This window comes from Pelecanus crispus, chromosome 4 (genome assembly GCF_030463565.1).
Source record: "Pelecanus crispus isolate bPelCri1 chromosome 4, bPelCri1.pri, whole genome shotgun sequence".
Classification (NCBI taxonomy): Eukaryota; Metazoa; Chordata; class Aves; order Pelecaniformes; family Pelecanidae; genus Pelecanus; species Pelecanus crispus.
Window position 1 is genome coordinate 1184807 of NC_134646.1, and position 23146 is coordinate 1207952.

General features: G+C 50.2%; 1 protein-coding gene across 1 annotated transcript in view; it reads right to left on the reverse strand.

Moving 5' to 3' along the window:
- Positions 1 to 8372: 8372 nt before the first annotated feature.
- Positions 8373 to 23146, reverse strand: part of LOC104031754 (methylenetetrahydrofolate dehydrogenase (NADP+ dependent) 2 like) — an 83396-nt gene continuing 68622 nt past the window's right edge. Inside the window, exons 8-11 of the mRNA XM_075709849.1 lie at positions 10697 to 10780; positions 10166 to 10289; positions 9436 to 9582; positions 8373 to 8433 (exon numbers count right to left, since the gene is read on the reverse strand). Of these exons, the coding sequence (XP_075565964.1) occupies positions 8373 to 8433; positions 9436 to 9582; positions 10166 to 10289; positions 10697 to 10780 (416 nt within the window). The remainder of the gene's footprint in view (positions 8434 to 9435; positions 9583 to 10165; positions 10290 to 10696; positions 10781 to 23146) is intronic.

Genomic DNA, 23146 nt, shown 5'->3' on the forward strand with positions numbered 1-23146 from the left:
ACATACCCATCTTGCCATCCCCGTGCTCCACAGCACTGCCGAACCGGCTGTCCCTCGCCCGGCGGTCCCAGGAGCCAGACCTTCTGCACAGCGAGCGGGGCGTAAAGGCAGCCTCTCCATGACTGGAAACGGTGACTCCCTGCTGCACCACAGGCGAAAATCTGCAAGGGAGACAGAGAGACATCACCTTATCAGTGAGAGGGGCAACTGAGGGGCAGCTTTCTCTGATACAGCTCCGCACCCCACGCTAGGAGAGCCACAAACTGCATGCGTGCCATTTCCTTGCCACCCACGACTGCCGAATTACCGCTGCGGCAATCAGAGACCTTGCTATCTCGGGTGTCCGTCGGTGGGCTAAACGCGTCAGGCCTGAGGTCATTGCCAAATCCCTGGGAGGACACGGTGACTCTTGCATTCTCAGACCATGAGCCTGAGCAGCTCGTTTTGAAGTTGATGAAGTTGCAGGAAGGGCGGCTGTGGGATGAATAAAATCCGTCATATCACTTGGCATCGCTTCCAGCCTCCGCCGAAGGCAGGCCGAGGTTCAGGGTACCCGCGGCTGCGAGGGACAAGGCTGACAAAATACTCTTGGTGGCTGCATTGCTCTTCAGCAGCTGATGCTAGCCTTCGGTTTGGAAAGAAAGGAAGACTTGGCTGGTAAATATCAGGAAACCGAGCCCTGCAGTAATGATTAACCACTCTGGGGACAGCACGCACAAGGATCGGTGAGAGCCTTCTAGAGATGCCGTGCCTTTCAGACCAGGACTTTCAGACCAAAGCCACATGTCTGCCCCTTTGGGGAAGTCTGGCTTTCAAGCTTCCGCTTCTGTTCCAAAACAGGGCATTACGCCAAAAATGTCGTAAATATTTTTTCCACGTCGGGGTTGGCAATGGTCCAAATTTTGCATTAAGAAAATGTTGAAAGCCTTAATTTCCACTTTTTTTTGATGCATACAAAAATACCAGTTTCATAAGCTCAGAATGTTCTCTGCTGCTTTGAGGATGAGCACAAAACGCTGCTTTTCCACGGGAAATGTCCAAGCTGACTCCCCGTGGCAGGACGTGGCAGGGAGGCTGCGCTCCCACCCTCCGTCCCTGCAGCACCGAGTCCGATATCTGAGCCCCGCGCACGCCAGAGTGGGATGACACTCGTGATGCCCCACGCAAAGAAATCGGGATCTGGAAGTGGGAGGTGCACTCTTCGAGGTGACCACTAGGTGGGAATGAAACCAGGGCTAGAGATGTCACGGGGCACCGAACCATTCAGGAATACTGCCTGATGAACGGATTTTTTTCCCTTCTGCTTGATTTGAGCTCATGGGAACAAAAGAGCTTGGGGGAGTTGAAAAAAAACCAAGTTTTGACTAGTGATGAACTGGCTGAAATGAAATATCCTCCTTCGGTTATCCCAGCGGAAAGGAGAACTAAATAAATAGGTGAATATGTTGGGAGAAGAAATAATCCCAAATCAGATTACTTGTTTCTTTCCGAACCTGTCTTTTCCACCGGAAAAATCCTTCTGGTGGAAAAATTCCCAGCGAGACTTCGCTGCAGAAAGAGAACCCTGCATCTGCACGAGGAGAGCAGCTGACTTGCCGGGCTGCGTCAGGCTATCTGCACCGGGATGTCGTCGTGGAGGCAACGGCCGAGGAGGAATTACATGAGTCGGGACCAAGGAGCGGTACCCACAGCATCGCCTGGGACAGGGGCAGGGCTCAGAGCGGCGGGAGGCTGGCCAGCAGCAGCGACCGGGCACTGGTGGCCCTGCCAACAACCCTTCCCTGGCTGAGCCTTTGCAGCTGCTGAGGGAATACCTTTTCTGGGGGTTCTTCCCATTTCAAAGGCAAACGTGTTACTAGGAAGGAGAGGAGCTGGTTAGAAACCAGGCTGCCTGAAAATGACGGCTTGGACTCACCCTGCTGGGTTTTCCAGCTGTTGTAAATCCAGTCTGATTTCTGCTACTTGACCTTCCTGATTTAAACGCTCCTGTCCTCCTGGTGAGCTTTCTACAGGGGCTGAAACTTGCTGTGCCTTGCTCCGCTGCCTCAATGATGCCTGTTCTTGGCATGGGTGGGCTGAGCAGGTGGACCTCCTGAATGAGCTCCAATGTTTGGGAGGCCACAGGTGCACTGATTTTGTGAGGTACTGAGTTCTCCTGTTTCCTCCTGACTTCAATACTGTGCCCTTTCTACGGTCAAAAGCCTCACCATCTTTTCTTGCCCTCATCTAAACCCTGTTCTTCCCTGATTTTCCATCCCCTTATTACAACTCCTCAGTCTGGTTTCCACTGCCCCACCTCTCAGCAGTGACCTGAAGGCTTATTCCCCTGTTGTTGTGGGTATCCAGATGGATATCCCCCTCCCATCAGCTAGTCTCGTCTCCTGAAATTAACCCCTACTTCCCCACTTCTGCCACCTAAATGACAGCAGTTCAGGGAGAGGCAGCTGAACTGGCTTCTCTTCCTCATTCATGTGGTTGTACAACTGCCTCGGCTTCCCGTTACAGCGAAGGGCATCAACAACCAGCCTGACAAACCACGATAGGAAGAGCCACCACCACAGGACCACGGACAAACGTCCGTGGACGAACGGTGGTTCCCAGTTGGAGCTGGTGCCTGTTTGCTCTTGCATCTCGTCTCCTAAATTCCTGCTGGATTTTCCTATCAAGAAGCTGATGCCCTCTGGTGACTGGGTCAGAAGGATCAGACTGGCACCCATCAGGGCAGGGCAGAGAGATTTCTCAATATTTTTTGATCAGTTGTTTTAATCTCCCAGTTTGCTGGGAAAGCTTTTAATCATACAGGATGGAATTATATAATAGGAGTGTTGGAGTAGTAATTTAAGTTTGGCACCAGCTTTATTAAAATAATGATGACTGTTTGTGCAAGACCAAACTTCTACATTTACTGCTGGAACACCTTCCATCCGTCCTTCTTTCCATCCATCCTTTCTTCCCTCCTTCCATCTGTTCACCCGTCCATCCGTCCATCCAACCATCCTTTCTTCATCATAAACACAAAGGATGACTGCTACCAACCCAGCACAGATTTGCAACGAGTGCGTGATACGTAAGTCTTTCCAGCCCATCTAACCCCCTCTCGCTCCTCCCTGTGCTCCATACCGGCCCTTCTCACACACAGCCCCGAGACGAGCTGCCAGCTGCACTGTGCAATCCGAGGCTTGCCTCAGTGGGGACTAGGGCCAGTTGTCCAAATGTCCTCCGCCTCTGTGATGTAACCCAAGTCACGGAGCCTTCCTCTAGCTCTCGGCAAACTTGTGACACGACCGGCTGACGCGCTCCAAGGAAACCCACTGAGGGGGACACATGACTCACAAAGGCTGGAGGTTGCCAAAGCACCTCTAGCGACATTACCATGAAGCACGCAACAGGCAAGACGGCATCTGGAGAGAAAAAGGTCAGTCTCCCAAGTTAAATGCATTTGCATTGCCATGTCATCTGTTGTGTGGGCGACGGATGAACGGTGTACTAAAGGAGGGTTGGTTTTAACCCCTGCGGTAGCCATGGACATTGTGGTAATGGTAATTCCCCATTTGGTAACAGCGAGCACGCCACAGATGCTGAAAAAGTTTCTCCCTCGAGATGGATAAGGTGATGGATGGCTTAAGTTACTGTGATTACTCCCATTCTGATCTCTTTGCAGCTTTGTGGCTGGCTGCTGCTTTTAGAAAGATTTTTCCTCTGACGCCCTCTTAAAAAGAAGCAGATATGTTGTGACCAGGGGGCATATTAACACCGGTAACATTTGCACAAAAGAATAGCATTTCAGAGAATTTACAGTAAGCCTTACTTCAAAAAAGGACCGTCCTTCCGCAGAGCACCAAGGGAGGAGTCCTTGCCATTGCTTTCTAGGTCAGACAGCCCCAGGCCTGAAAGCAAGCATCAGTTCTCCTTCGCCTGAATCTCAAGAGGCTGGAATGGGTTTCAGATAAAACACACAGACTTGTGGGCAAGAACCCCACAGCAGGGTTACTGACAGGGCAGGTCTGGGATGGGGTAAGTGTTAAAATGACAGGGAGATGTCAAATGGAGCACCGCTGCAGCGGGTAGGAGCTGTGGTTGCTCAGACCTCCAGACAGCTGCCAGCAAAAGCGTCCCAGGCAGAAAAAAACTGCACAGCGATACGCTGGTGGCCCTGAGGACGTGGAGATGGCTGCGGGACCAGGTGGGTCTCTCCAGGACCAGTCTCTAGTCCCTGTCCCCGCCTGTTTCACGCGCCCACTCTGCCGTGATGCAGTTTGGCAGGGGCAGGGGAGAACTGCCCTGGCAGGAGCCTGTGACACCCATGCAGGAGGCGAAGCCGTTTGGTAAGGCAGGCTTAGGCAGGGCAACCTCGGAGGCACACCGCAGGCGCTCTCACCAGCGGAAAGAGAGTTACAGCCAAAGGTGACTCTGACGGTGGGCGGTGCGGGTGAGGAAGAGCTGCGCCAGAGGGATGGAGGCGGTGCCAGCAGAAACCATGGAAAGAATGAGGGAGGTTCACTCTCTGAGACAAATTATTTGGGGTGTGTCATCAGGACCCAGCTGGGTGGTTGCTGGACTGGCAATCTGTGTCCAGCCGGCACAAGCTGTTGAGGTGGCAGGCTGGTATGTGGCCCCAAGCTTTCCAGTTGCTCAATCATGTGCAGGAGTGAGAAAAACACAGCGTCTGGAAGGGCTGTTATGGGCTGGGAGTAAGATGAGCAAGAGGATAGGTGGAGAAAGCCCAAGCCAAATCAAGACAGTCAGCTAAAAGTTAAGACGGACCGAAAAAACCAAACAAATCCCGCACAGGCCTGAAAGTGGACTATTCCTCTTAGATTTGCCCGACCCCAATAGCTGAAGGCATGATAAACCCCAGGCTGTTGCTGTTACTGCAATTTAGAACTTCTGCGAGTGCAGCAACGGGCACGTGGACCAAAGCGCTGCAGCGGAAAGATGCATCTTTAGCTACCGGGGCTGCTCAGGCGCAGAGGGGCTGGCAGAGAGCAGGGCAGGGGTAGATTCTGAAGCCTTTCGGCCACTGGAGCTCTAGTAAGGGGTCCCCAAACACAGGGGGTCATCATTTACAGAAGGTGGGGTGAGAGGACAGAGTCCCCTTTTGTGATGCTCCTGCCACGTGGAGCCGAGAAGCGGAAAGGGCAGCGTGTGGGAGTCGAAGCAAAAGCGCGGCTGGGCTGCGCGTGCCTCTGGGCTGAGTCTCTCCTGGGAGTCCAGGAAAAGTTTCTGGAGGATGAACAGCGACCGGCCAGAGCAGTTCACGGACAGGCGGGGAAGCCTGAGAGGGAAACAAAGATGTGTCACCACGTATCCTAACTGGGTCACAGCAAGAATGGAAGGAGGCTGCAAGAATGGATTTTTACCCCATCTTCCCACTGGGAAAGGCTGCGCTAACAACAAGGCTGTGGCCGGGGTTGCCATTAGCTGTCACCAGTCACCTGGCAGAACAGGTTCCTGTGTGACAGCTGGATTACAGGAGAAGGAGAGAGGAAGTGAAAAGCTGAAGAGCAGCTAATAAGAGCCCTGTGACACAGAGTTAACCTAGTTAACCGGGAATGACCAGCGATCCACTTCTAACTCGACACTGAAGGGAGACACAAAGGACCAGGCAGACCAGGGAAACATTTGTACCAACCAGACCCATCTTAAACATTGACTGACCCACACTGAGGGCTGGATAAGGACCGGCCCGTAGCACTGCCAAAAATGAGCGCTTAAGTTATCTCAGAAGGCTGCCTGCGCAGAGCCAGCACATCGAGCATAAACCCTACAGGATAAATCAGCGTTTGAAAGAGATGGGGAAGATAGCCCACGGCCAGATCAACACAGGCTGCTCTGCGACAGAGCTCAAGTCAAACAGCGAGAGCCAGCTTGCCTGCAGCCACAAGGACATGCGAAGGGGGTCCCTTCCACCCCAGTGTCACCATACTTGATCTGGAAGGTTTTCTTGTCTTTGGTCAGCATCACTTGGTCAAGCTTTCCTCCTGAGAAAAGCCGATGAGCAAAGCATCGCTTACTTTGGCTAAGCAGGCCTGGGTCTCACTTGCACTTCGTTTACCTGCAGGCCTGCGGCAGGCAGAAATGACATTGCGGCTGCAACGTTCAGAAGCTGGTGGCATATCTGCCAGAGAAAGACCACGAGAGCAGCGCGTGCTAGAAGGTCTGCAGCGAACGCAGCAGAGCGAGCAGCACAGAAAGAAACTCAATCCCAGGCCGTAGCCTTGCAACCGGCGCTCAGATGCAGCAGCCTGGAGCATCTGGGCGCTCCTGCTGTGCGCTGCTGGAGCGATCTAGCGTGTGTCATGTCGGTCTGCTCAGACCACACCTTTGTTTTGCTACGTAGACACCCCTCCTCCTCCTCACCTCATGCACTCCCCGCTGGGGAGAGAAGTGCAATGAAAACTGGCAGATTCTGGGCAGAGCTGTTTCGTCACACCCCAGGCCTGCCTGACCACACCTTTGCTGTGGTTGGTGCTTGTCAGAGGAAAGATAGCAGGGAAAATCAGTCCAAGTCAAGAAGCAAGTATCAAAGCTGGGAAAGAAGCAGAGCTATCGTTTCACAATTCATCTTTTCCAAAGAAAGGGGTATAGGCCACATGGCCAGGGCAGAGCATTCATAGAATCATAGAATTGTTTAGGTTGGAAAAGACCTTTAAGATCATCCAGTCCAACCATTAACCTAACATTACCAAGTCCACACTAAACCAATTAAACCAATTAAGGGTAGACTAAACCATGTCCCCAAGTGCTACATCTACCCAAACAAGCCTTTCCCACCTTGCCTCCCAGCCCCAACTACAGCGACCGTCCTCACTTCCCATTCGCAGCCCCTCTGTTCTCCGGCCAGGAGACCCACAGCTACATTCCCAAGGACCGCTGCTGGCCAAACCGCTTGTCACAACCGGCCTCCTTCTGCCCGACTGCTGCACGCATGCGCGGATGAGCTTGCGGGTTCCCTTTCACGGCAGGTCACAGACAGGCTTTACTTTACAGGATGATGCAAGGCAGATTTAAGCCCTGCTACATACAAGCTCAGCTGAAAATTGTTACTGGACAACACATAGAAGAAAAGCAAGGAAAGTCACTTTAGAGAATAAGATCCCCCCTTTTGTTTGCTTGATCTCAAGAGCATCTCATATAGGAGGGCAGTTTAAGCAGAGAGGGAGAGAGCACGAGGGCCTCTGGCTGACTGACAGCTTCTGAGATCACACTCTCACTTTGTGATTTCTCAGGTCCCACCGCTCTTCCTTAGAAAGATCCTGTTGCGCCAGTCAAAAGATCACAGGTCTCACGCCCATAAACACCAAGCAATGCAGGCCAACGCAGCTCGCATGGACCTCTGGCAGAGACCGGGCATGACGCAAAGGTTGTGCTTTTTCTCATTCTTTGGAAAGTGTGAGAAGCAATGGGATTAACAGGGATGATTCACATGCTGCGAGAATCCGTCCCGTTCACAGGGAGCCACACTTGGAGCGCAGCTGAACCCAGTGGCCTATGCTATCATTATTTTAGGCCAACAAGATATCTACATTAAGCCCAAACTCAAAAGCTTTCCTTTCCCCTGCTCCCAGCTGTACGATAGACGCTGTGGGAGAAACGCTACGGGGAGGACTCCAGTGCTGGTACTGGTTCTGAGGGAGCTTTCTTCCTGTAGCTACGCTCATACCCTGAGGTGCCATGTGTTACTGCGTTCAGCTGCAGAGACCGATCAACTACTGCTGCCGCCTCCCTCCTGTAATCCAAAACATACCCAGCACAACTTTCCCGAGGGTATGGACGAGCCAAGATCCACGCTGCTGTCACGCGGTGCATGCCGGATAGGCTGCACTAGGAGCTGTGATCTTTCTTCCTTTAAGTCTTCCTCCAATTACGCCAGCTAATAGCTATGTCCATTGCAGCTAAGGTGCATTGATACGTATTATTAGCGAGACTATGGTTTCTCTCTCCAAAAGTAACTGCTGGGGCCTCAAACATCCTGCTCAGCCAAGCCACACCAAGTTTCACTTCAATCAAACCACGCAGACGTTTTGACTTCGTCTAGAACTTTTATTTCACGGAGTAGAATTGTTTTGAGCATATTCACAAGAATAAATATAAAATTACTCTTCAGAGTAAGAAGATGAGTTTTTATAAAAATATATCTCTATCCCACAGAACCACTTAGGTGGGGTTCTCATTAGGAAATATTATTTCATAAAAAAATAAAACACTGAAAATAAAACGCTTGACCTATACTGATTGGATCTCCAAACAATTGAAATTTTTAAAAGGATATAAATATTGTAAATATTGTTAATAAAAATAACATTTAAATAGATGGGAAGCCACTGAGTCCATCCAGATGAACAGAACACTGTAGGAAGCCACCATTTCTTCTACAGGGAACCAACTTCCTTGTATTCGCTGGCGTTCGTTTGTCTCCTCTTGCTTCGGTACCTGGAAGTAGAGAAGAGAAGCGTGAGTTCTGGAAAGCCAGTTGTTCCAAATGGCTTTTTGGGGAGTGAAGGGGAGTGGGGTGAAGGAAATAAAAACGTGCTGTATGACCTCCTCACGTTTGCTTTAAACCTCTAGCAGCTAGGCTCTGTCTGTGCTCATTTCCAGGTCTGAGATAACTTGCATGCAGTCTCATTTCTCAACTCTTCACTGAAGACTTCACATCTGCATTAAAGTCTTGCTGCTGGTACTAGGTTTGTCTTTGAGAAATCCTGCTGGACCCTGCCCTGCAATCGGGCCGAGTACCCTAACCAACTAGGCCATCTTCTGTTTGAGATGACGTGCCACCAACTCTTCAGGTAGGGAAGAGGAATTACCGTGGTTACCATCTGGCTATCAGATCTGTGAAGCAGAGCTCTCCCTCTGGGGGTTGTTCCACCTTCTTGGCTCTCTGACAGCTGTTTAAGATTAATTATTAGCCTGAAGAACAATTCCTGCTGCTTGTGGGTCTGTTCATGGAGAAGACTACTGTCCTCCATGGTAAAGCTGATAAGGCAACGCTCGTGCTATCACAGTCACCACAATAACATGGCAGATAAACAAATTAGCTAGTATTAATCCAGTTGCTCCCCAGTTCCTGATGACTGGGGAAATGGCATTACCAAGAAAAGGGACTAGAATTTTCCTATTCCCCATCTGCTCTCTGCTTTACCTCAACACCCCCTTTAAGGAGTGACTGAACTAACCTATACAGCCCTCCGTCAGGGTTAAAAGGCATCCGAGGGTACTGTTGCCTAGCCTGCGATTTGGGTTATGCTACGCAGTCAGCGTACTTCCTTTTTTGAACACTTCGCTAAGTGCAGGCTAGCAGGTCTGTATATCAAACTATCTCCATGCACTCAAGCGAGCTGTAGGTATTCCAGTCTATCTGGAGGTACTCAGCTGACGCCTCACTACACATACAGCTGACTCCCCTTCCTGAGCCACGAACAAAATCTTTCTTACCTTCTGCAGATGTAGTAGCTTGCAATAGAGATGGCAGTGAGGAAAAGCAGAACTATGATAACTGTCAGTGCCACATACTCCTTACTGAGGGGTTGTCTGACAAGTTCTGAATGCACACATCGGACACCAGAGAAGCCTAGGTCACACCTGAGGATAAGAGACACGGAATTAGAGACATTGCCGTGGGATTACACTTCAGCAGTCCGCAAAGTATGCTATACTGCTGGCTGCATAGCTGTTTCCTCAGGGACAAGCAATTTAAACTGATTAAACTGAAGCCCGTGTGGTCCTAGAAATGGTTGCAAATTCTTCAAGTAAACAAGGAATAACCTTAAAAATGCCTAGAGGGTCTTTATTTTGTCGGCTGAATCAAAAGAGAGATCTTGCTGCTTTGCCTGAGCTCTGGATCTCGCGCTACTGCAAACAAAGATTAACAGGGAAGCACATCAGAATGTGTCCCAAGTTTAAGTTGGGTCAGTAACTCATTTCAGGTGTGCGAGACTCTCATCCAAGTTTCACTGGAGCCAGCACATGTGCTTAACCCTTGCTTAAATGCAGCTGAGGTGGGTTATAGATATACTGCTCGTTTTCAGTTCTGTGAGCTTTTAAATACTTTGCTGGACTGGTGTTCCAGCTAAGTGTCAACAGCAGCGAGATCAAAGGCCACGTACAGCCCATCTCACAGCCCACCTGAGGGAGGTCTGCCGGACGCGCTGCGCCCTCTCCATACCTGCAGTAGTGCTCATCCAAGTCCACCACGTACACGCACTGTCCGTGGAAGCAGTAGTCCTTCATTTCAGGCTTGCATCTGGTTATCCCAACTTGAGCCACACGTGGACTGTTCTCTGTCTGGACTGCGAGGAGATCTTGTTAGCATCTCATCAGCCTTATTTTCCCTTTCTATTACCCGAACAACACACAAGCTTTACAAGTATGACTGATAGAGCCTTCTGAACAGGGAGAGGATTTTCCCAGGCCAGGGTTACACTGGCTTTTCCTTCACGAGTTCCACATCAGCTATTTCTGCTTTTACAGCAGAGGTCTCACCTCAGACAGAGCTCTTCTGCTGAAGAAGCAATAATAAAGGAAATTCAGTCTAAAAAATGGTTCTTGTTCAATAACACTGAGCACCTGGGGGGATGCTGGCAATGTTTCTCAACAGAAAAATGATTTCCAAGGGCACCTCACTGAGGTCACCAGCCCAAGGAAGATGGGAACCAAAGGCCTGTTATTTATAGAGAGAGCCGTGCAGTACACTTACTCAGTGCCGTTGTGCAGTTCTCCATTTCACCAGGCTCACATAATGGGATCACTGTTGTGCCCAGGACTGCCTGCAATAGGTAACCTATAAGAGAATAAAAAGAAGAGTCAAAACCAGGTGCTTTTCAAGTATAGTTAAGTATTTCAGCTGGTGTACTCAATAAGTTAATACACGAAGAACAGAAGCTTTTTATCTTAGTAGGAAAAACCCAGTGTTGTAAGCTGCAAAAATATACATCTGAGAGATCTGCTGCCTATATTGTATAAGGCAGCCCAAAGAAATGTCTCTGAAAAACAAACTTCTAACGTAAAACAGAGGTCAAACAGAAAGTCAGTGTCTGTGACCACCTCTCACCCACACTCTGAGTGAAACGGGGCAGGACCAGGCTTGGAGAGATTACACAGGAGAGGCAGAATTTAGGCCAGCTCTGATTATGCTGGGTTTCTGACTAGTCTGGCACGGCACCTGTGCAAGGGACACAGCCAGGGTTGCACAATTAGGCGTGACAATCCAGCATTCATCGCAGGAGGAGTTCTTTTGGCGATCAAAATCAGGGTGTCCTTGAGTCACAAGACTCCAGGGGGAGAAATCTCCTAGGACTCAGCAAGTCAGTGCAGCCGGTGACTCGGCACACCAGGTCAGTGCAGAGCCAGGCTCGGTGCCCCACCACTGGCTTCAGAGACCACAGACTGCTGGAGGCAGGCTTAGCGCAAAAGCTGCTCTTGAGCAGCAAAGAGCTTCCTCAGCCATCTACTTGCTGTAACCAGCCTGAAAGGCTGGACAGTTCCTGCAATAGTACCCACTCTTCTTGTGAGTTTTTCAGTTAAAAGAGCACTTGCAAAGACAGCTAACACAAGATACTGAACCCTCCTCAGGCAGTCACTGGGTTGTAGAGGTTACTGACCGCTTTACGGGTCCTGGGCCAGTGCTACTTATCTCAGCGGAACCCCAGAAGAAAATGAGTACATTTCTGTCCTTCCTTCACCACCCACACTAAAGACAACTGCACCACGCAGGCCGAGGAGTTCGGCTACCAGAGCGGTGGCTGCTTTTCCTCGGGGAGCAAGGGCGCTCCTTCCCTCCTCTCAGAGATTCAGCTTATAAAGCATTTGGACACCTTTTGGGCTGTATGGTGCTGCACGGGCATAGCTTTCAGGTATTGCACTAGTTAAACGAACGTTTCCAAACAGGATTTGAAGACCGACACAAGTACTTGTAGCTTCATTGCTAGCCCATGAGGAACAGTCAATATTTGCCCCAGCTGGCCAGGAAATCCACTTGGCTAACACTCCTGCTGTGGTCACAAAGTAACCTGCTCATGAACTGCTTAGTCATCAGCCCCATTCCACAGAAGTCTGTAATTTGTGTCTTTGGGCTGTTTGCCTCTATTAACTTGTCAGGTCATGCACGTCTAATGGAGGGAGTGTGCCTCCGTAATTTCTTGATCACTCTAATTCAACTCCAGTTATTAGAAAGTTTCATTACATCTCAGAGTTAAATCTAGTAGTGATTTATGGATTTCCTGCAGCGCATCTACATCTGGGTGATTAGCCGGCTTCCTTTAAGCTTTATTCCAGCTAGATACAAGAACAGCAGGGATATCCATCTTAAAGAGAGACAAGGGTTTTTTGTGCGTGTGTGTTTCTTTAAAAACACCATTCCTTCCCCTTACCTCCCGCTGCGCTGCATTCCTTGCAAAGCTAATAAGCCAGCTTTCCACCAAGCTTTAGAGGAAAGGACAAAGACTGGGTCCGCCAAAGTGAGCGCCATGGTAACAGACCAATGATGCCGGCATCTGGACTTGACCAGGAGACTGAGCTGGAGACACCTGCGCCTGCGAGCGTGACTCAGCAGGACCTGCCTTTCACTCCAACGGGGCAGGACCAGCGAGTTTACTTTCAGGGTGGGATTTTTTTTTTTTTTTTTTTAAAAACCAACACTGTGCTCACTATAGATTTCAGCAGAAGAAGCAGTTTAACGCCTCTGTAAGGCCCATCTGAGTCACTACGACAGAAAGTTAAAGTGCTTGAAGGATGAGGCCATCAGTTGACAGATGGTGGCAGCTCAGTCACTGCTAGAACAGCAGGTTTTGATCTTCAGCCAGGGACCCGGTATCCCAAATGATGCTGGGAAAAGAAGATTTACCGAGTCAGTCCTTCTTCCCAGGAACTAGAGGGACATTTCAGGCGTGCTCCATGGACTAAGCTGCTCCCTTGGCAGGGAGCGGCTGTGGCACAGGACAGCTCTGTCCCACTGAGCATACACCACATCATTGCAAGAAGGGATACTGAAATCCTGAGACTAGCGAGAGTTAGTGACCCGAGGCTCCCTCCTGTTCCCACGTACTGCTGCTGTCATCTCTGTCTGGCGAGCTATGGCAAGATGACAGTAACCAACATAAGTTAAGGCAAAATATGCTAGAGGTACCCAAGATACCCACTTCTATCGTACTTAGTTCAGCTGACCATCTTTTAGCCTACATATTTCTGTTTCAGCTTGCATACTTCCTTGATCTGAGCATAATCTGAGCAGTTGATTTTTAACTAAAGTTCCCAGCTTGAGAGTTACCGGAACCCAGCTTTTGCATTTGAGAAACTCAAACCTAGGTACATGAAAGAGACGGGTCAGCTCCTCTCTTTGCTCCAGAAGGCGACACCGCTTTCCAGCTAGAGGAAAGGCCAAAACTCAGACACCTGCAAGGAACAAATTAAAAAATAACCTCCTCCTCCAACACCAAACAAAGGCTTGCCCCATTCCAGCCATGTGCAACGACCAATAGCCTCCCTCCGCCTGACTGCAGACACACAGGCTGGGAAGGCTGGAGAGCAGGCGTGGATATTTGCCGACACCCAGCAGTATTTTCTGCGTTCGGGCAAAGTTCTTCCTGTTCTACGCTGTTTTATTTTGCCCTTTCCCCCATTCACATATTTCTCCTCTGACATCAATGGGAGGGGGATCCTGCAGGAGGATAAGGGATCCACACACCACAATGGCAAAGGAGAGCCTTTCCCACAATAGTTATCAGGTGATGTATACCAAACATAGGGCCTGGGAGAGGCAGTTATGTTTTTATTCCTTTGCTGTTCACTAAGCAAACACTCTACAGGGTACAAGATAACAGTAATGAGATGGTGCATATTCATGTGTGCCTCGCAGGAATGCGAGTGCTGCGCTTACTGCTACGCCGCTAGCATGCACGTGCAATACCGTCTGCTGCTGCCGGTATTCCTGTAAGGTTAACGCAGACAGTAGTGGCTATTACTGGAACAGGAATAATGCTGCTGTTTACTCGTCCTTCCGCGAAGGATGAAAGGAAAATGAGGGACAGAGACTGACTCCCTTCGCTTCCTGCAGCTTTCATCAGAGATGACAGGCAAGGACTAATTATCAGTTCACCTGCTGAAACCCAGCTATAGTTTCCAGTTACAGGATGACTGTAAGGATGAAGGATGCACATATAGGATACACGTAACTGAGAACTAGTCTCTTTGCAAGATTTACACCCATTTTAAAGGGGAATTGTCAGGTTTCTGAGAGATCGATCATCATTTGAGTTGGCTTTGCCTGTCACTGAGATTGCTAGTCTGCTACGAGTTCATTTGAAGAAGACCCCATGATGCCAATTCACATCTGGCATCCCCGCAGTCTCTCTGCCACAGCCACAGTGCCTACACTTTTCACATGGTTGCACTTTCAAAGCAACGCCAAGTGCAAAGGTGTCCAGGTGACTGGAGAATCTCAGCCCATTTTAACTCTAGAGACAGATCAAGGTGGACCCCCATCAGCTGATTTTGGACACCCAGACCACGCCTGACTGCCTAGGGCCTTCTTCGTGTAGACTAAGCAGGAAACATGAAAGTTAACCAGTCTGTCCTATTGGCTTTGTGAGTATCGCTACTACCACCATTTCACTCTAGTGCATCGCGTTCCATATCTCTCTGCTGCTAACCTCCCTAGCTCGCCACTGAAGTGGGCAGACCATCTGGGACAAAGCGAGCACCGCTGGCAACAAAGGCTAGATGGGTGGTTGTGTTTTAGATGAGGATCGCAGAAATGTAGAGTTAGTCAGGAAAGCCTTGCAAACAGCTTACTCTTATTCAAGATTTGGCTGTGCAACTATACCCTTTGCCCACAACAACTGCAGCATCTCTAGAGTTCAGGTTATCCATGCAGGCTGAGCTTTTTTCCCCGGGAAAAGGTGAAGCGGTCATTTGAGATAATTCTAACCTCCTCAGACAGAACACACCTCCCTATCCTCGCACTCAGGATATATCACCTGGCTGCTTCTTGATGTTCTGTTGCTTGACGATGCCCATCAAGGCAGGTACCCAACACTCCTCTTCCTGAGATGAGACATACAAAATGTACAGGTTGCTCTTCTCACCCACGTGAAAGGAGATGCTATCGGCTCTTACACCTCTCATCCCCCTGCAGTCCATCTGTGTCTGGCCTATTGTCTAAGTCGAGACACCAGACGTGATGGTACTGAGATACGCACGCTCAAATAAATTACCCTTAGGGCAACTGGACAGAAGCGTCTATACATGTTTCTGGGAAGTAGCATCCAGGTTTCCCCATGTCATGTCTTGTACCCATGACTTCAGAACTTCTGACTCAAAGTCATGGATGCCCAGGGCCAGGCCAGAGCAGCTCTAAAGCAGCCCTGGAAACACCAGCCGGTACAGGAAGACTGTCGCCCCAAAATTGCTACAGGCCCACACGATCATCTTCAACGTTGTGCCAGGACTTACCCTTAAGCAGAGATAATGCAGGTAATTACACAATACGTGCAGCCGGTCATCTCAGTACTGCTTCCACCCCTGTGGAGACCTACGCATCAGTCATTCACTTGCTACCCCTGTGCCTGGGCCACTCTGCTTTCCACCACATGCGTGGTGGCAGAGGTCCCTATACCACAGAACAAGCAGAAATCTATTATTGCTTCCAGCCAGATACATCAGCCACTGACATTTTCCACACCTCCAGACTCAGTGACCTTTATGTTTAGCCCTCTTGCTGATGGCCAGACAAATGTGATGCAGGAAAACATAAGGTCAGCAGCTCCTGAAACTGCCCACTGAGTCTGGAGATCTGAGGCCTGCCTTCTCCACACTAAGTGGGCATTACAGTGACTGAAAGGAGACCAGGGCCAAGGCTCCTGCAGTAACGGAGGGAAAAGGCAGGGCCTGGGCTTTGCTCCATCACCGCTGTATCACCGTGTGGCTGGCGCAGCACTGTGGCTCCTCAGGGGGTGTGACGGCTCTCCCCCACCATTGCCTTTCTGCTGCACAGTTGCCAAGCCCACGACAGCCAGGATACAAAGCTGACGACTGTCGCGTCGGTTCAGCTTCAGCCGTTCAGCAGGGAACCTCTTAAAGTCTGGCATTACACCAGCTACAGTCTTCCCAGCTTCTGCCAGTCTGCTTACACTACTGACCTGGGACAGAAAGGCAGTAAAGTGCTCGCACCAGTCGTTATGATGCCATCTAGCTATGACTAATCTATTGCTTACTATTAGATTTTGTGCCTGCCCCGGAAATAAATAAATCTGTATACAAATCCATGAAGACATACCAGTTCCTTCCAGTGCCAGTTTTGGGCAAAGCATGGCTGAGTCACACACTACAAGATGTTTAGCCCGCTGTCCTGGCAAGTAAGATGCTGTGAAGCAGCTGATCCATAAGCCATTATGGAAATACCTGGCCAAGATGAAAGACAGAAACTCATGCTGCAGCGGGCTTAGCAGATGAGGTGACATCTGCCCCAAAAGAGAAGCCTTGGGAACTGAGCTTCCCCATCAACTGCGACCCTGAGCCCAGCATCCCAAGTGTGAGAATACGTTTTGTAACTAAAGCAGTGTGTGAGCGGGCCAGGTATCAGTCCTGCCTCAAACGTTTGCTGCCCACACAGTTCGAGCCACCTCACAGGGCCAGCTCTCGGCACTGCCAGCTCTCTGCCTGTCACTGCCAGCGCCTGGCGGAGGCGTGTGGCAAGGATCAGTTGTTGCTTCACAGCGCACCCAGGCTCCGGGACTCTCGACGCTCTAAGGATACGCATGTTCCCTTCGGACTTTCAGGTAGCTTATGTCATGCAATAGAATAACACGAGCCTAGTGAGGAGGTGGAGAAGTGTCAAGCAGAGGAAGGCCACAGCCTGTTTTGTTACCATAAGGAAGTCTCTGCCGCTGCGGGGATTCACCTGCTGAGCTCACCCAGAGCATGGCCTGGGTGAAGGCAGCAGGACCAGACTACAAACAAAACAGGACAAGGTGAAAGAGAACAGATCACATGGCCTTTTCTTTAGGGACATGGTTTAATGGTGGACTTGGCAGCATGAGGTTTACGGTTGGACTAGATGACCTTAAAGGCCCTTTCCAACCTAAACGATTCTGTGATTCTACGCCTCAAGCAGACTGCGCTGTGAGCAGAGCTGGGGAGAACGGGCACGCACGTTCACCTTCACTCAGTCACAGGGCACACCTGGGCATTGCACAAGCGACAAAACATCCCATAACAGCACACCACAAAGTAACACCTGCATGCTCCGCTCCTCCACTCATACAGCCACCCAGGTACACCCATCCCTGCCCGTGACTTCATCCCGGAGAAGAAACACATCAGCTTCACCCGAAGGCGAGCTAAGCTTTATGTTTTGCCAGAGATTTTCCCAGAGATTTTCCCGCAGCGAGAGAAGGTCCCAGCCCCACGACTCGGCGCCCGCTCCCCCCGCTGGCCCTGCCAGCCCCTGCGGGGAGCAGAGGAGCCGCCCGCCCGTGGCAGCGGGGCGCAGGGGCTTGCCAGGGCCCCCCGACCGGCGAGGGGCACGGCGGCGGCACTCACCGAGGAAGAGCAGCAGGCTGCGGGCCCGCAGGCAGCCGGCGTCCATCGCCCTGGCGTCGCCGGGGAGAAGATGGCGAGGCGGCCGGGCAGGCAGAGGCGGCAGGGCGGGCACAGAGCGGGCACAGAGCGGGCAGGGCAGGCAGCCGGCTGCGGCGGCGGCGCTGCGGGAGCGCTCTGGATGCCGGCCGCGCCGCCCCGGACCTTTATGGGCCAGCGGGAGAGGCGGGGCACCGCTCGCCGGTGATGAAACCCAGGCTCGGCCCGAGGCAGGTGCCCGGCCCCGGCCTCCTCGCTTCCTGCCCCGCCGCCCCCGGCCGGGCCGTGCCGTGCCGTGCCGTGCCACCCCCGGCGGGCAGGGGCGGGTGCCCTCCCCGGGCCCCCGAGCCCCGCCGGCCAGCGTTTCGGACATGGGGCGGGCAAGCCCAGCCCCACACGCTCCCTCCGGACCCCTCCGCCCGCGTACATCACATTTCTCCGATTCGAGCAGGACGCGTGGTCGCAGAGCACCCGTCCCCTCCGAGCAATCTGGCCAAGGCGCTGCTGCCCACGCCGTCCTGGGACAACGCACGCCCACGGGTGACCGCCCGGCCTCAGCGCCTTCTGCTTGCCCTCAGTCTATGGGTGCGAGGGGTAACGGCGTGAGATTTGGCCGCTGCGGCGCGGAGGCAGAGCCGGCCGCTGCCCGGCTGGGCAAACCTGCGCGCGAAGGAGCGCCAGGCCATTGCGCTGCCACGCACGCTGCCTGCCCGTAAACCAAGGGCTGGAGAACACCTCAGGGCGGGCAGCCAAAAACCTGCTGCCTTCCCTAATCCCCCATCTCCCGGCATTTCTGCAGAGACCCTCGGCACACGCGTGCTGCTGCCAGGGAGCCTCGATGCTAGGGGCAGAAATGGTGCATTAGGCTACAGCACAGGCGGCAGGAATGCCAGCACCGCAGCCCGCACCCGAACCGGCCGCGATGGGCGCAAGGTCAGCGGGTGCTCCCGGCCGCACTGCCCCTCCAGACCTTGGCCTCGTTGCAGCCGGTAGCACGGGCGGTTCGTGGGAGCAACAGATCTGTGTTACTTAGACAACAGTCAACTAGTTACAGCTACTTTTAAAAAAAAAAAAAAATCCTTTCAAGCATCTTGCTGAGGCCCGCGCACTCGGTCGCTAGGTTTGGAAAGGCCTCATTCGGCGCTTACATCCCATCATCAGATAGCTGAGGGACACCCCACCCCCAAATCCCTACTGTATGCATTAGCCTGAATTATAAAGTGTGCTTTATCTAAACAGGCTGTTTAGCAATGGAAGTTATTGCTTTTCCTTTTAAAGCAAAAACCTTCTTCCCCTGCCTTACCACTTTCCATTGTCAAAAAAGGCAAGGTGATACCCAATTTATTGCAGAACTGATAAGCCTATCCCACAGCGTAAGGAATTTGAGTATTGATAATGAGGTGCAGTTTAAGAGCTAATGACTCAAAAGTATGCATAGTTTCTCCATTTTATAAGTGGTTATTGATACAAGAGAGTTAATTGTAGAAGATACTGCAGAATATGATATAATTGCAATCTGAACATGGAGATGTAGTAGAAGTAATAAACACATTAATTCAGGGAGCTGGAAAAGATCTGGTACTTACAAATCATACTCCTTATTTTAGGCACCTTTTCTTAGGTCTACAGAAGCATGGAGATGCTGAAATGAAAAAAGGCCATGTCTTACTACAGAATTGTATGTCAGCGCCATGTATTAATTATCCAAATGGTATGAGAGTTGGCAAAATCAATGTCATAAAGATGAGTGTGAAAGTAGCTTTCAGAAGTTAGTCCTCCACAATTAAGTGGGACATGATATAGCCGGAATCTTTCTCCAAGTCCCTTTTTTCCCCTCTAGCATTAGGGTCATGGCTTACCCCCATACCGTCAGTATACCGCTGTAAGATTAGCAGATGGTAGCTTTTTTTAATGCCACATGACTGTTTTTGTTGCTTTAATTTGGGCTGATCCCCCTTATTAAGGATTTTATTGTCTGCTCCTTCAGGGATCATAATGAGTAAAGGAAGGAATTGCAAGGATTAGCAAAGCATTTCTGCGCGTGGGCATACAGATACCTTAAAAAGCAGCATCACTGTAGAACTTCCACTTTATAATTAATTTCACCCTTCAATTCCCACGTGATTTATCCTCTGAAAGAGAGCATTTAATTATAGTCTTGTACCGGTATCCAGATACCAAGTAATGCTGACACAATTGGAGCCATTCATTGGAATTTCCTCTTTCAGATTTGAATATATGGAAAACAAGTATCACACACACATCTTAGTTTCATCTTTCTGTAATGTTCTTTGTCTCACGGTATGTGATCCCACATCTGGCATCCCCGCCGGTGGCTTTCACCATCCTCTCCTCCAGGCGGAGGCTGCCTCTTTGAAGAAGGCTGATACACACCTTAAGAGCCAATTTTCCAAGAGGCTATTCACACCGATAGGTTCACCGTAAGGTAGATTCATCACATCCCACAGATCTGAGTACAGTGACATGTCTGTACAATGCTGAGAGGGAGCACTGACTGGGCAACAGAGCATCACGGGCGCATTTCAGCTAGCGGCTGCAATTTCAGCTGGGGTGAACCGGCATGCCCAAGTCAAGTCAATGATGGATTTATGCCACGTGGCATCAGACCAGCGAGTAGTCCCCAGAATGCTTTGACATTTCAGGATTTTCTTCTTTACAAAGTGTAGCAAGTATATGAGGAAATACCTTACGAACTTGTGCAAAAGACTCACTAGCTTTTATCATCTTGTGATGGCTTAATAACCATCTTTAAGGAAAACCTCTATTTACAAAGTACATAGGCCCAACCCAAGTCCGTGCTGTGCTTAATCGTCTTTCAATGTCACAAGTATTCATTGCTTCTCTTTTCAGACAGAGCAGCAGATTCATAGCGGTGATTACTTCAAGGGTATGGATTGAGCTTGGTCCATTAGTTGATCTATCACTGACAGCACAGAGGATTTTCTATGCACAACATACCCTTCTCAACTTAAAGAGGAAAAAATACAGGTTAAATGTACATTTTTTTCTGTGCTTGAAAATACTTTTCCTCATGGTAATTTGCTGTAGAATACAGATGTGTTCACAGCAATGAACTGCCAATTTATGTCTGTGTTTTTACTTAACTAAAACCATACATGACAAGTGACTAAACTACTTACTTCAGCTGCTTTCTGTAGCACTTGCATCCAGTTTTATGCATTGCCATTGTGGGGATGGATCTGCATTGGTTTTGTCTGTCGAGAATAAGACCTATTTGCAAAATCAACATTTTTGTTGTTGGAAAGCATTTTTGAAACTGGAAGAAAATCATTCCTAGTCTTGCACTGAACCACCTGGCACTGTTACACACACACACAAAGTAACAAAAAGCAGCATTTCGTAAATTCTTGGGAAAAAATCTGCCAGCGCTTTTGCAAACAGCACAAGTGCGTACGTCAATATGCGAGACAAATTTTTATTGTCATTGCACAGCATGAGAGATCCTCAAGAAGTACTCTCAAAAGATCAGATGGCTAATTGGAGTGCAGCTCACTTGACAGCATTTTCATTTCACCCACAGAAAATTACTATTAGGTATGAAAAATGTGGTAAAAAGCACAGGGCTCACATGTCAGCATAAATGCCCTAAGAAGGGAACATATTGAATTGGGATGCACAGATGAGATAGTCTGGAGGAAATGGAGTAAGGAAAAACCTTGAGCCAAACTTACTCCATATAAAGGTCAACTGCAAATCTGCCATGCATGCTAGGGATAACTTAGGTCATGTTCTTAAACAACCAGGCTTTCCTATGAACTGTGAGAGTTCAAACCACTGCCCCCAAGGCCGAAAGTGGCTGATGCCTCTTCCTGTAACAATGCAGGCTGAGGTCAAAGCAACTGGATAACACAGATGTTTTGCCATTATAAAAAAAAACAATCCCTCAAATTGACCAATTTCTTAGCCAACTTCTCGGCTCAGCATTAACCAGCAATTTATAAAAGGAAGAAAAAAAAAAAAACCCCGGACAGCTCATTCCCATCCATCACAAAGTGTCTCAGAAGATGGAGATGAAAAGGCAGACAGATCTGCCAGTTCATGCTGGATTGCTCCCTACAGGGCAGTTTATAAAGCTTCATTCTTCTGGCTTGTATGACATTTCCATTACTCTCCCCTGGGCAACTCCTGAATGGCTCAACACATCTCACTGGCCGGAAGAGCTTCATAATGCTCAGCTGGTGTTTTCCCTTTCCCAATTACAGCTCAGTGCTCCATGCTAAGTGATTTCTTAGCCTCCGAGGGGTTTGTAGCTTTTTTCATTTGTGGAGTCTGTTCATGGCTTCTGCCTTTACTTGCTGCTAAACGAACCTGCGCAAGCATTTTAATTGTACCCTTGTAAAGGGTGTTATCAAACCAAGTCATAGAATCAGAGAATCATAGAATTGTTTAAGTTGGAAAAGACCTGTAAGATCGAGTCCAACCCCTAACCTAGCACTGCCAAGTCCACCACTAAACCATGTCCCTGAGCACCACATCTACATCTTTTTTAAATACCTCCAGGGATGGGGACTCAACCACTTCCTTGGGCAGCCTGTCGCAGCACCTGACAACCCTTTTGGCGAAGAATTTTTTCCTAACATCCAATCTAAACCTCCCCTGGCGCAACTTGAGGCCATTTCCTTTCATCCTATCCCTTGTTACTTGGGAGAAGAGACCGACACCCACCTCATTGCAACCTCCTTTCAGGTAGTTGTAGAGAGCGCTAAGGTCTCCCCCCTCAGCCTCCTCTTCTCCAGGCTGAACAACCCCAGCTCCCTCAGCTGCTCCTCATCAGACTTGTGCTCTACGCCCTTCCCCAGCTCCATTGCCCTTCTCTGAACACGCTCCAGGACCTCAAGGTCTGTCTCGTACTGAGGGGCCCAAAACTGGACACAGCATTCCAGGTGCGGCCTCACCAGCGCCAAGTACAGGGGGACAATCCCTGCCCTGCTCCTGCTGGCCACAGTATTCCTGACACAAGCCAGGATGCTCTTGGCCTTCTTGGCCACCTGGGCACACTGCTGGCTCATGTTCAGCCGGCTATCTACCAACACCCCCAGGTCCTTTTCGGCCAGGCAGCTTTCCAGCCACTCTTCCCCAAGCCTGTAGCATTGCATGGGGTTGTTGTGACCAAAGTGCAGGACCCGGCACTTGGCCTTGTTGAACCTCATACAGATGGCCTCGGCCCATTGATCCAGCCCGTCTAGATCCCTCTGTACAGCCTTCCTACCCTCGAGCAGACCAACACTCCCGCCCAACTTGGTGTCATCTGCAAACTTACTGAGGGTGCACTCGATCCCCTTGTCCAGATCACTGATAAAGATATTAAACAGAACTAGCCCCAATGCTGAGCCCTGGGGAACACCACTTGTGACCGGCCAACAGGTTCTAAGTCCATTCGCCACAACTCTTCAGGCCTAGCCACCCAGCCAGTTTTTTACCCAGCAAAGAGTACGCCCATCCAAGCCACGAGCAGCCGGTTCCTCCAGGAGAATGCTGTGGGAAACAGTGTCAAAGGCTTTACTGAAGTCCAGGCAGACAATATCCACAGCCT